This window comes from Anabrus simplex, chromosome 6 (genome assembly GCF_040414725.1).
Source record: "Anabrus simplex isolate iqAnaSimp1 chromosome 6, ASM4041472v1, whole genome shotgun sequence".
Classification (NCBI taxonomy): Eukaryota; Metazoa; Arthropoda; class Insecta; order Orthoptera; family Tettigoniidae; genus Anabrus; species Anabrus simplex.
The window spans coordinates 221,001,198-221,015,519 of NC_090270.1; the positions used below are offsets into that span (position 1 = coordinate 221,001,198).

Genomic DNA, 14,322 nt, shown 5'->3' on the forward strand with positions numbered 1-14,322 from the left:
CTTTTCTTTCTTTGGCTGATATCTTCATTTTTCTAAGTGTCGGATCCCTTCCATTTTTTCTTTCTGTTTTGTGTTATTAGAGGATGATTGCCCATTTGTACTTTCTCTTCAACTAGTAATTGCCTCCACCACTGTAAATAAAAATAGTACCATTCATATTGTTTCAAATTGGGCACATTGCACCATTTACATTTTAAGCTTTAATAGCTTTTCTGCCAGACTGAGATAAAAGTCTCTTTTATTATTTTGTTAAACACTGATTCTAATCTGTAAAATATATGTACTTCTTCTTGAAACACCCTGTTTTATAATTTATTTCATGTGTAATACTGTTTATACTGCTAAATATGTGCTAAGAGAATTTGTTTTGATCCCTTCCAGTGTAAACCAGAACAAGTTCAGGCTGTACAAGATTATGGGGAGGATGGAATTAAACCAAAACGAGATCAACTCTTATATAGGGTTGGAGATATCATCACTGTTCTGGATAAAGGGTAAAAAAATTGAATTTTAATTGTAATTCATAAAAAACAGGCCTGTTGGCAGATGAAAGAGTCTAGCTGAATATATCAGTAAGGTACTGTATGCATTACTCGCACACTTTTTAGTGATTGATTTGTGTACGGGGGTGAGGAGTAAGGAGGGAGCTCTCCCGGTTCTGGCAATACTGCCAACTGAATGGAAATGAAATCTGAATTGGTTCGATAATATGATTGATCGATGTGAATTTTTCTAAACCTTTATTATCTTAAGCCAACAACTGTGTCACACTCATATTATGTAACATTATATAACATTTCTTGATATGAATCTTGTTCCTAGCATGAATTCTATGATTTGGCTTTGCTGTGTAAACAACAACAGTACTAGTACGTAAAGTGTACGCCAGATGTCGCACAGCGATGTGTAAGCGATTCATAGTGTATGTTTCAGCGGTTGCCAATACGAATCTCGAAGATTGCTGAAGTCGACCGATTCAGCACTTGGGTGTCCATCTATCACTAAAAAGTGGGCGAGTAATACATTGTCCTCATGTATGAAATCAGATAATCACCCTTGTTGTTTATTGTTAGTTTGGCATGGGTGATATGAAACAAAAAGCTCTGGTTGCGACGATGATTCTTGTATTATGCAGCTGAAATACACTGTTAGCAGTCTGTGGGACTGAAATATATAATGTGGCTGTATGTAAATGTTTACCTTGTTGAAGATGAAAGTGTAGGAGTGACTGATTGGTTGAATGATCAACTGATTTCTTTCTACCTTTCTTTCTCTTTTTTATTAATTTATTTGAAGTATGTTTTGTAATAAGTTGTGTCTCTAGTTGTTACGTGAAGGTGAGAATATTATAATGTGCTTTCGTGGCCGTACTAATTGTGCTTGTTTTTTCTTATCACAGGCAGTAAATGAGATATCTTCCGTTACACTCAAAAATATAAATTAAAAAAAATACATGGTATGTAGTTTGTCTTGGCAGGGTTACAGTATGCATGTATAGTTGCTTTCCCCCTTGTATGAACTGTGTCAGCTCTCTGGTGTGCCTTTAATACGACCCCTCGGCAATAGCTGGTTTATGAACAACTTTTTCAAGTTCATTCCTAATTTAGCCTTCATCTCTTTATTGCGAATGCCAGTGATTCCACCTGTTTCTACATGCAATTATTCTCACTACCTTAGTATCTCTCTCCTCCATTTTGTGGATAAGATATCCTGAGTCTGCCCCACTCTCACTCCTGTAAATTCAATCAGAAAGCAGGGTATTTTAAGAATAATTTTGTTTCTGAGCTCGGTTCCTCCTCACAGAAACTCCTTGCAAACTCCTTGATTTGATTTTAATTACTGTCCAAGTACAATGAAACTTCTCAGTAACAGGCACCTTTGGGGATTTACAAATCATCTGTTATTAAGAAGTGTCTGCTGTTCATAAAAAGTAAAAGAGATTTGGGGACACAATTTCTATACAAACACTCACAGTTGTAGTCCAGGAATAAACTATGTTCCATAAATAAAACTTTGTTTAACAGTAGGTCTAATACCAAGGCCCCACACCGCTGGCTGCGCAGAAGGGTGTGACTGGGGAAGACATGTCCATCCGCGTACCGCCATGTTGCGGGCGCTCCTCAGCTTGACGCGGAGATCGTATGGAATTCATGCTTTAACTTACATTTCACACACATGAAAACATTCGCCTTATAAAATTAATGACAGCCTACACTGACTGCCGTATACACACGCAATATACATAATATCAAGACTATGGTAATATTAAAATATACTTCTGTAACTTATAAAAACTGAACAATCTACACAAATCCTTTGGATAGCCTATAGGTGGCGCACCTAGAAAAGAAACATTTAGCAGACTGAATAAGAAGACTGAAATATACACTACTACAAAAATACACTAGCGGTGCCTCGAAAATGATCATATCGCTCACTTTAATATAAGGGTCATGTTTGTAATTGATGTGTTTGAACATTGTACGTATGGCAAGAAGGCCAGACTCAAAGGACGAGAATCACGTGGCAATCTGTCTCTTGAGAAACCTAGGATCAACAATTATTTAGCTTTATTGAAAATATGAAGACATGTTCAAAAAGCGGTCTACAAGTTAAGTAGCCTATGATTACATATCATGAGATAAAAATTACCTGTCTCTCAGCAGACTGGAGAACACATAAATTAAATATTTACAAACTCCTGTAATGATAACAATAATCTTCAATATCAACAAAAAAGGAAACCTGTGAATAAAATCTTTCTGTGAAAGGTACATAGCTTATGATTCCTCTCAGATAAGTCATTACAGCAAGTTTTACTCACTTAACTGAATAGATTGTTTAAAAAGTACATGACTGCAGAAATCTTTCTAAAACAATCAGATACATGCTTTATCATTTTCTGAATATGAAGTGCCGGCTCTGCGGTGGAGGGGTAGCGTGTCTACTTCTTACCCGGAGGCTCCGGGTTCAATCCCCGGCCAGGTCAGAGATTTGTACCTGGATCTGAGTGCTGGTTCGAGGTCCATTCAGCATACGTGATTACAATTGCGGAGCTATCTGACGGTGACATAACAGCCAAGAGGATTCGCCGTGCTGACCACATGACACCTCGTAATCTGCAGGCCTTCAAGCTGAGCAGCGGTCGCTTGGTAGGCCATGACCTTCCGGGCCTGTTGTGGCATGGGGTTTGGTTTGGTTTGGATATGAAATAACGTAATTGGATGAGTAGAAGTTAAATTATCATATTTGTGTGATTTGAATTTAGGTAAATGCTGCCTGACATTTCTTACACTGGTTCTAGTCTTCTATTGTGTATTTCTTAAAATGAAATTAATGTCTAGTGTTAGTTTGAGTTTCTCTGCGTGGTTTAGGCTTAAGTTTTATTTTTTACAATTTGCTTTACTTCGCACCGGCACAGATAGGTCTTATGGCGATGATGGGATAGGAAAGGCCTAGGAATGGGAAGGAAGAGCCCATGGCCTTAATTGCAAGTACAGCCCCAGCATTTGCCTGGTGTGAAAATGGGAAACCCCAGAAAACCATCTTCAGGGCTGCCCACAGTGGGGTTCGAACCCACTATTTCCCGGATGCAAGCTCACAGCTGTGCGGTCCTAACCGCACGGTCAACTCACTCGGTTAGGCTTAGGTAAGAATGTTATCATTTAAGATGTAAAACCCTCCTCATAACATTATCTGAGCACATAAAAATTGAAAGTGCATTCTAATTTTTCTATAATATGAGCACCATGATTTACACCAGAAAGAAAAGAAAATGAAATTGAAAGTAAAGCACTTGCAAACAAAAAAGCTTAATATCATAGTGAAAAGTTAAAAGTTAATTTGATTAGCATTTTCTAATGCAGACTAGGATTGACAAGATTGTAATGAGCTTTGTTTAGACTTTATATAGTCAGATTTTTCTGGAATAGCGTATTAACAATTGTATTCTTTTACTATAAAGCAAGTGGGAAAAATATGAGAAATTAAGACATACGATACTAATAAATCATTTTTCAGATAATTGATAATTTGAAGCGATACCTTACCCTAATATTAGAAGGTTTTATCAAGTTGAATCAATCATATCTTACAGATTCTAGGCCCAGGTATATCAAATTTCTACTTACATGTGAAAAGAAATACCTATTTCCTTCTAATAGCAGTCTGTACAAATGAAGGCTGCACAGAAATTCACCCCCGTGAATATCTTTCCATTCCACAGGTAATGCCTAACTTTAGGCCTAATATTGCCGATCAATTTAACTAACGTAATGTATCAGCTCCCACATTCCTTGAAAATATTTGACAATATATTATCACTCCATCACATATAATACCAAAACCAGATCCACTAACAGTCAAGATTCAAATCGAAAACATGCAAGGGTCTGTAAACATTACCACGTGCTAGCCATGCATTCGAAGCTGAAGTGCCCGCAACATGGTGATGTGCGAAAGTGTTCAATATTCCGCTTTGCATCAGTGCGCTCTGTGAGTCTAGATGAGTAATATTAAAGTCTTTGTCTAATACAGCAATACAAAACATGTTGTATGGGCTGTGGTAATAGAGTACAGTGAAACTTCTTCTAGATCAAAATGAAGGGATATGACATTAATTTTCCGCTTTACTTTTAAGGAAATGTGCTATGAGCGTTTGTTTTGTGGAAGCACTTTGAAGTAAATTTTGTAGCTGCATTTCTACTTCCACGAACCTACTACACTGGTGTAGCAGAGGGAGAAGTGATACTCCCACGTGGCCCGTTCCAGGTGGCGGATAGGGGGGTCCTAACCGGCTTGCCGGCGGATTTGACTGAAATAACATACCTCTCGCGGACCAAACACAAAACCTACCTGTGGGTGGGGGATGCCACGGTATCCCCTGCCTGTCGTAAGAGGCGACTAAAAGGGGCAACCAAGGGATGATCCAATTAGAACCATGAGACTCCTTGTAATTAGTACCATCACGCAGGGAACACCATGGGTCACATTAACTTGCGTTTAGTACCACTATGTTAGGTACCCAATAGGTTTGTGATTAGTAGCGACAGTGTGTGAATCAGGAGGTGGGTCCTACCTGTGATTCGTATCCCTATATGAACGACACCATGGGATTAGCGACACCGTGGTTCTGCCTTACCTATGCTCGGTTCCCACTATGTGAGGAATTCCATGGGATAGTACGAGTCCTTGTGGTTAGTCCACTTATGTGAAGAACGCCATAGGTTTGCGTTGCCTGTAAATATTGCCACAATGTGCGAAACACCCTTGGTCTGTGTTACATATGCGCATTACACTACCTGTGAATAGTACCATAATGTGTGGAGTACCGCAAGTGTACGCTGCTTTTGATTAGTACCGCAACATTACATATAGCATGGTTATACTTTCCTAGCAATAAATACCATTATGAGGGGCCGATGACATGGATTTTGGACCTGTTTCAACTATAAGCATAATGGATTCAGCATCGTGCTATAGAAGCAGTCCCTTGGTCAGTAATACTATTGTTTTGTGCCAGCTTCTGTGCATGTGAGGCACTGTGGGTCAGATCCACTGATCATTTTAAATTCATATCCGTCCATCCATTCATTCTTCGTCCTCACGTTTTGAATTCTGGTCAGTGGAGAATTTTGGACTTTTTAAGTTGTCATTTCATTCCGTCTCATTTCATACCATTAGGGGCCGATGACCTTGATGTTAGGCCCCTTTAAACAACAAACATCAATCATCAATCATTTCTACTTTTGAAATAATTTTAAGTCCCTCTACATCTCTTCTGTGGGTGTAGTAATTTTTCACTTCTCTTACCCTTTTAATAGTGTTGTTATATGTAAGCTTCTGTTGCTTCCACTTCAGCGCCATCAGTGGACTCTTAAGTCAGCTGCAACAAATACCAAATTGTTTTGAAAGTTTGCCGTGTTCAGATGTAGCGTTTTCATTTTCACATTCATCACTTCCTGGAACTCTGTCTGTATCTGTTATACACAAGTTCCAAGATACAGTGTGACCTCGATTTAGCGTAACCCGCATTTAATGGAAGAAATTTCAAGTCCCGAAAATTATTCCAAAAGAGCAATGTAATTTTATATTTGATTTAACGTAATTCACAATAGGGCAAAATCCGAATTTAGCATTAAGGAAATGTTAAAATTCTCAAATATTTATTTCTATTTGTTTTGCTTATGGGACATTAAGAACCTTTAAAACGGATGTCATAAGCTTGCTAAGGATGATGCAAAGCAGAAGAGGAATTTAGAGCGCAGGCACTTAGGGCTAAAGTGAGGTGTCAGACACGGATACACATGCGACCGCGGCTGGTTGTACCTGATGCTTAGTAAAAGTAACAGTTTTATAGAGGGCACGAATATTTTCCTGATGGTTCATTGTATCGTAGACACACGTTTGGAACTGGTACTGCCAGCAAATTTTCAGCGGGTTTTCTTCGATGTTATTATGACAATTTTAAGTTAATGGTTATTAAATTTGTGGAAATAAAGAATAATTGGGCAGCCACAAGAAAATACAGCATAACTAAACCTGATGTTTGGTGTTGGCGTACAGACAAAGGTAGTCTAGTAGGTTCGAATCCCACTATCGGCAGCCCTGAAGATGGTTTTCCGTGGTTTCCCATTTTCACACCAGGCAAATGCTGGGGCTGTACCTTAATTAAGGCCACGGCCGCTTCCTTCCAACTCCTAGGCCTTTCCTATCCCATCGTCGCCATAAGACCTATCTGTGTCGGTGCGACGTAAAGCCCCTAGCAAAAAAAAAAGGTAGTCTAAAAGTGCATACTGTACAAGAAAGGCATTCATGTGAATTCACAAAGTAAATTTTAAGCCTGATTTAATTTTTTGGAAGGAAAAATTGGGGGTCGTCTTGCATTTGGAGAAAACTGGATGAGTTGGTTGTGCGGTTAGGGGCGCGCAGTTGTGAGCTTGCATCCGGGAGATGGTGGGTTCGGAACCCCCACCCTGTCAGCACCCATGAAGATGGTTTTCCGTGGTCTCCTATTTTCAGACCAGGTAAATGCTGAGACTGTACCTTAAGTCCACGGCCGATTCCTTCCCACTCCTAGTCATTTCAAATTCCACCGTCGCCATAAGACCTGTCTGTGTCAGTGTGACGTAAAGCAAAATAAATATATAAATAAGATTTGGAGAAATACTGTATTTCCCTATTAGATTTGGAGAAATACTGTATTTCCCTATTAGCATTTTTCAGTTACGTGGGGAATACTAATAATCTGGTGATATGCGCACGACATAGATCTCCTCCACATGAATTTTGTTCAAACCTTCATCAGATAGTTTTCATTATTTCAAGTCGATTTTCAATATATTCCTTCCATCTGTACAGTAATTTTCTAGATTCTACAAAGAGTTTACTTTATTATTTCACTTTTCCCTCCTCTCTTAAGATCCTTACTTAATTTAGTCTCTACAGTTTACCATCACCACCATCATGACACTTTTGTTTTCAGTTGGTTTAAGTTTACTTATTTTATAAATGGAGTACTCATTTTGTATACTTTGAACTAATTTGGTTGGATTTTCTCCCAGCCCATTGCCAAACGTTAGTAATTGCTGGAAAGGAGTACTAAACAGTGGCAAGACTGGTCTCTTCAACCCAGCACACTCAGTGGCCTACTTGGGTTCTAATCTACCGTCCACCAAGCCTGGAGAATTTGTGCGTGGAGGTAAGATATTATAGTCTTTGTACAATATTGAACTTTGTGCCAGAAACATTGAAACTTTGTTGGATGTATGATTCTGTATTGTTATCAACTACAGTAAAACCTCGTTAAGACGTTTCTACAGGGGATGAAGAAAAAGACATTGTTAAGGGAGAAAATGTACAACTGAATAAAAATTATCCAACATTTATGTGGAAACACTAGATATGATTTTTTCTGACATGATGGCATTTTACATCGTGTATCTGTGGGTACAGTGAAAATTACATCAACCATTTTTAAAGATGAGAGGAGAGGTGTGAAAAATACGAGAGAACAAATATGAAGAAACCTTTTCTGCCGGGGATTATAAAATAACAGTGCACTGAAAGGCATGAAAAACACCAGACAACAAAAATATGAAAACATTTGCACGGGGAGGCATAAAAATATCAAGTATTATTGCGGAACACACTCTTTCTAAAACAAATGTTTGTAGAAGATTTTTATTTCGAATTAGTGGGCTGTATGTATGTATGTATGTATGTATGTATGTATGTATGTATGTATGTTTAGTCCTCAGCCCGAAGGCTGGTTGGATCCTCAACAGCTCCACCATCAGCTGTCATAGATGGCCTAGGCATCACTGAAGAGGCGTACTAGGGAAATGAGGAGTGAAGTAGTTATTAGTGGGTTATTAAACATTATTTTCTGGTCACACTCTTAGACAGGGTTCCCAGCGACCTGGAAAGTCAGGGATTATCAGGGAATTACAGAATTGTTAGAGAAGTCTTTTAAAAATTGGCGTGTCAGGGAAGTTGACTCAAATTTGTTATGTGTCAGGTAATTCATACTGATGACAAACTGCAACCTGTGAATCCTTTGAAGCGAGGAAAAGTGTTCAATTGATGAGGTAAGTTAATTATATTTAAAAAAATTAAAATTGTACATGTTTCGGGCTACTGCAGGATTAAAACAAAATGAGTTTGTTGAAATGCTGAACAGTGTGTGGCGGCTCTGGCCCTACCAAGCTGTACAAGTGTATTTTTATCCCAACAAGGTATCTTTACATTGCTGAGATAAATGTATTTGTTCTTTGATATAGTTTTTGTGTACAATGAACATGCTTTTCTTTTGTTTCATATTAGGCCTATGCTTTACATAAGATGGCAAGAAAAACAACTTCCAACTATCATTGGCTGAATTCAACCCTTAATCCAGGGTTTTTAGATTGGCTCAGTTATGTACTGGACAATCAATTTGAAGCCTACTGTAATGTGTGCAGAAAGAAGTTTAAACTCAGCAATATGGGGTGCCAGACAATTCATTCACATAGAACTGGACCAAAACACACTCAGCTTCAGAATATTAAATCAAGATGGCCATCATTGTCATCATTTTTTGTCAAACCTAGTGCTAGTTCAACAGAATTAAGAAGTGTAGCTACTTGTTCAACAGAAACAAGAAGTGTAGACGGTGGACATGGATCTCTTGATAATGCTGTTGTCAGACTGTGTGTTAGTTCAACAGAAACAGTAAAGACTGAGGCAGGGATAGAAAGTGGAAAGTCGATACACTGTGCTACTTCTTATTTTAATAAAGATGAAGTAGCCAAAGCAGAAGTTTTATGGGTGTTAAAAGTTGTTGCTAGTAAATATAAGAGGAGTTCATGTGGAGAAATAAGTGATACATTTAAACTTATGTTCCCAGATAGAGCAATCACATCAAAATTCAACTTTTGGTTGAAAGTAAGTGTTCCTACGTGATTGATCATGGTATTGCACCACATTTCAGTGAGTTATTAAGAAACATTTTGAAAACTTGTGAGGGCTATGTAGTTTCTTTTGATGAGTCACTCAGTAAGGTAACACAAGGACAAATGGATCTCACTGTCAGATTTTTTGTTATCAACATTCATAAAGTTGTTTCTCGATATTGGAACAGTGTTTTCCTGGGTCTTGCTACTGCCTAAGATCTGCTGCAGAAATGTAATCATGGACTGCAACCTCTTCAAAGAAAAAACTTGTTGCAGGTCTCAATGGATGGGCCTAATGTGAACTTGAGCTTTCTCAGGAAGCTTGAAGTGGTAATGGAGACAGAAAATCCTGATGGGTAAAAGTTATTGAACCTGGGAGTGTGTGGTTTTCATGTCATCATTGGAGCTGTTAAAAACAGGTTTAATGACTGTAAATTGGGAGCTTAACTCATTCCTGCATAACATGTATTATTTATTCAATGACTCACCAGCTCGCCGGGCCCAGTTCACTGCAGTGACTGGTAGTGCATTGTTCCCACTGAATTAAATGCAAAGTAGTATTTTTTAAAACCATTTCTTTGGAATGTGAGCCTTTTCTCAGGCGATTTCAAAGTAACAAACCGCTTGCTCCATTTTTGTTCTCCCATCTGAATGAACTATTATGAAGTTTGATGAATCACTTTGTCAAGCGTAGTAAAGTGGCAAATGCCATTGATATTAGGAGTGTGATTTTGCTTGATCTACAAGACCCAACAAACTTAATTGAGGTAGGTAAAGTTGATGTTGGATTTAGTACGAAAAAGGTACTTAAAGAACTAAAATTATCAGAGAGAGAAATTCTTGGTTTTAAACACAAATGTCAGAAAATATTAGTGGCAGTTGTGACAAACTGTCGGATAAGAGTCCTTTAAGTATAGATTAGTGAAATGTCTTTCGAGTTTGAACCCACATATAATATATCAGCAACCAAGTCTTGGCCAGACCCGAATGGTATTGTTTTGGAAGTGTTGCATGAAGCTAACAGAATAACTGAAAATGAGGCCAATAGAGCTAAAGCACAATACATTTATCTGTGTTGTGAATCAAAGGAAGCTTTGGAAACTAAATTCAAAGAATATATCTCAATATCTGATGATAGTATGGGTATAGACATTTTCTTTGCTGACATTTTAGCAGAAAACAAACAGTACAGTGAACTTTGGCAAGTAATAAAGCTTTGTATTATACTGTCTCATGGAAATGCTGCAGCGGAGAGTGGCTTTTCTATAAATAAATCGTTGTTGGTAGAAAACATGCATGAGGAGTCAATTATTGCACAAAGACAAGTGTATGATTCCATTTTGTACTATGGAGGTGTCAGATGTGTACCAATTAATCATAGAATGTTGTTATCAGTGAGATATGCTCATAAGAAATACAAAGATTACTTGGAGAAGACACCCCTGAAGGTCAAAGAAGAGGACAGAAAAAAAAAGTTGAGAAACGAAGAATAAGTGATGAAATAAGAAAGTTGGAAGACAAAAAAGTTAAAAGAATGCAGTCACAAGAATAAGCCAGAATTAAAGATAAAATACGCCTACTTGAACCAGGAAAAATTGTGTGTAATTTTGTTGTTATGCTGCATTTTGTTTTTGTTTACATTTTTTTTTTTTTTTTTTTTGCTAGGGGCTTTACGTCGCACCGACACATATAGGTCTTACGGCAACGATGTTTACATTATTACCACCATTGTGCATGCATTAGTATTTTTAATAGTAATACTTTCATTATTCATGTGTAAATGAAAATGTATTAGCATTTATTATTATCTGGCAGATCATATTAAATTGTATGTACCTTCCTGTTAAAAATATTGTATTTCCTATTTGAGTAATAAATATTGTGTACAGGTGTATGTTGGAGGAGGCTGTTAAAAATTGTGCAAATGCAAAATTTTTATTAGGGAAATATAATATTTTGGTCAGGGAAATTAGTTTGATTTTCTGGTTGGGAACCTTATTAGACAATGAATTTGAGGTTACACTCGACCAGGTGCGACCTGTGACTGCAACTGCGACCTTGGCTGCCATTTTGAAACTGACACAACTTTGATTTGACCAACTCAATTGATCGATTCGAAACTTGAAGGTGCGAGTTTCGCGCTACCTCTGCACGCTTAAACATGCGTGTGCCAGTCCACTTTTGGATAGATTTTAATTTTGTCTTCATTCGTAAGGAATTTCACGACTTTTTTCAAATTCATAACTAGGCTGTCATAAGACAAATATGCACCATGCTAGTCAACTTCAGAAAATTATGCTCCTAATCCAGATGTAGGTTATCTGGCAACAAACATACCATACCATTCAACACAAAATCAATTTCTGACTGGAATGAAAAATACAAGCACAAACAGAGTCACTGTGTTATTCAGCAATCTCGCTGCTAATGTCTAGCAAAACTGAACATTCCTGAGGCTAACAGCTTGCTTACTGAACGTGTAACTTATCCTTTAAAGTTCGGGAATTCAAGGCCTTTTCCTGTTATGATGCAACTGTAGCGAGGGCTCTTTCTTACCTGAGTTAGAAATCACGTTCCTTTCGCAAGGGATGACAAATAACATTTTCAGGGCTAGGAAAGATATGATCATGCTAAGCGGTAATAACAACAATTCTTGATGTGATAAGTTAGGTATTTTTATTTAGATTTAATATGATGAGAATCGGGACTTCGAATTTACGACTCGGTAAGTGGGAAAACGTGTTAATGAGGAACACACTTGAACAACAAATATGAAAATCTGTGGATGAACTACCCGCTCGTTTGCTGTGTGCAGGAAGGGGACGGCACAATATGCCATCATATCCTTTGTTTCCTGACTCTGGCCTTCGTTTTGTGTGCGTGCATCCCTTCTAGCTGACCTTGTCCGATGTTGCAGTCATATTTCAGATGTTCTCAAGTGTGTATGTGTTCTATTCTTTTCTTAACTCTGTAATTAATCATAAAAGGTATTATGGCTCGTGCATTTTCAATGGCACAGCGTGTCTTTATGTATGATTCGTATGTTCTAACTCAGTCACCTCGTGAAATTCAAAGACAGTTTCAAGAAAGATTCCGGATGTAGATGGACGTTCCAAGTCGTAAAATAGTCCATAGTCTTTATAATAAATTTCAGGAAACTGGAAGTATCCAGCCTGAGAATTAAAAAAAGGCAGCATAGTGGTTTTTATCAAAGAAAATGAGATGACATTGGTCGTCGTTTTAAAAATCTCCTAAAAAATCACTTCATCTCAATATCAAGTTGGAATTTTATATGGATCTTTGCAAAAGGCTACTAAATTACTATACTTCAAGCCATATAAAATACCATATTTCTTTGTGTATTAAACCTTCTTGGCTTTTCGAGATAAAGAAAACGAAAAAAAATTAAATCTCACATATAAGATTTCCCCAGTGTAATTCATTAGAGAAGAACATCGATTACGCTTTGTAATGGGTACGGCTGTATTGCACCTCTGATGACATCTTGTGAATAGGTGAATGGTTTTTTCTGTCTGACCCATGGAAGGATCATACTATGCGTTATTAAAAACTGGAGACTATGAGCGTACAAAATTAACTGTTATGATAATCATGTAAGCTTTCCTGTTTTTTAATTTTTTCATTTTATTGTTTTTTATTTTATGTTGTTTGTTAAGAAGAAAGCCATACTTTCCAGTGTTGACTTAGTAAAATGTAACATAAAAACTTTCCACTCTGTCAAATACACAAAAATTTTCAATATAAATTATAACACTTTAACACTATAAACATACCCGTAAAAATAAATACACACAATTATACAGGAATGTTTATAGTGTTATCATTTATATTGAAAATTTTTGTGTGTTTGACAGACTGGATCAGAGAAGTAAGAGAGGGTCTGAAGGAAATAGGCCTTACAACAGAAGACATCACAAATAAGATAAAATTGAATACAAAACTCAAGAATACAAACCTCCGCTTTACCCTTATACAAAACAATCCAACTACACGCATATTTTCAACTGAGGAAAGGGCACGAAGATCGGAAGTACTGGGAGGACCATAAAGCCCGAACAATCCCTTCAAAGCGACCTGAACGATGGACTGACTAAAGTGATCCTATGCGGTCATAAAATAATAATAATAAGAAGAAGACTGGAAAGTTTTTATGTTACATTTTATATTTTGGAAAGTCTGGCATTATCCGGTCAATTAGAGATAGCATACCTAACGTAAACAATGCGGTGTCTCTATCTCGGTTCTATTTCTTCTTCTGTATGCCTTGCCTAGTCTCCTGGACGTTGGCGATCAGTATGGACATTGTGATAAATGTGATAAATACAGAGAACAAGCATAAAGTATATTTTAAAAATAAAAGTCTGGCTTTCAACAGCCGCAATTATCCAAGGAATGTTTTCAGTCACTGTGTATTAGATTCGGAAGTACAACTCTTAACATTTGTTCAGACCGACTCCAGCGATCAGCTGATGGGTTGACATGCTTTCTACAGCATGGCTTTATTCTAAAGGGTGGCTTCTGTTACGCTTACCAATTGGGAGAATCTAAAGACCTTCTCTAGGAAACATCTGTGAGTAGATTCTCACTGTTTGGAATCTAATTGGGAATGAACCTGTTGTAAAAAGGTTGTAAAAAGGTTCAAAAAGACCCGGATCTCGATGGCAGTAAAGACGATGTAATTTGGATTGACTATAAAACTCAATTAGCAGGGAAGTTGGTGGCACAGACGACGATTCTTTTGTTTTTTACACAATCTGTTTTCTGTTGCACCGGCACAGATAGGTCTTGTGGCAACGGTAGGATAGTAAAGAGCTTGGGGTGGGAAGGAAGTGGCCGTGCTTATATGTTAACATGCTCAGTTTACGATGAA

General features: G+C 37.6%; 1 protein-coding gene across 1 annotated transcript in view; it reads left to right on the plus strand.

The window, feature by feature from the left end:
* The window catches only part of Ack-like (activated Cdc42 kinase-like), a 182,412-nt gene that overhangs the window by 65,385 nt on the left and 102,705 nt on the right, over positions 1 to 14,322 (plus strand). The window contains exons 10-11 of the mRNA XM_068228267.1: positions 382 to 494; positions 7,563 to 7,699. Coding sequence (XP_068084368.1) covers positions 382 to 494; positions 7,563 to 7,699 — 250 coding nt within the window. The remainder of the gene's footprint in view (positions 1 to 381; positions 495 to 7,562; positions 7,700 to 14,322) is intronic.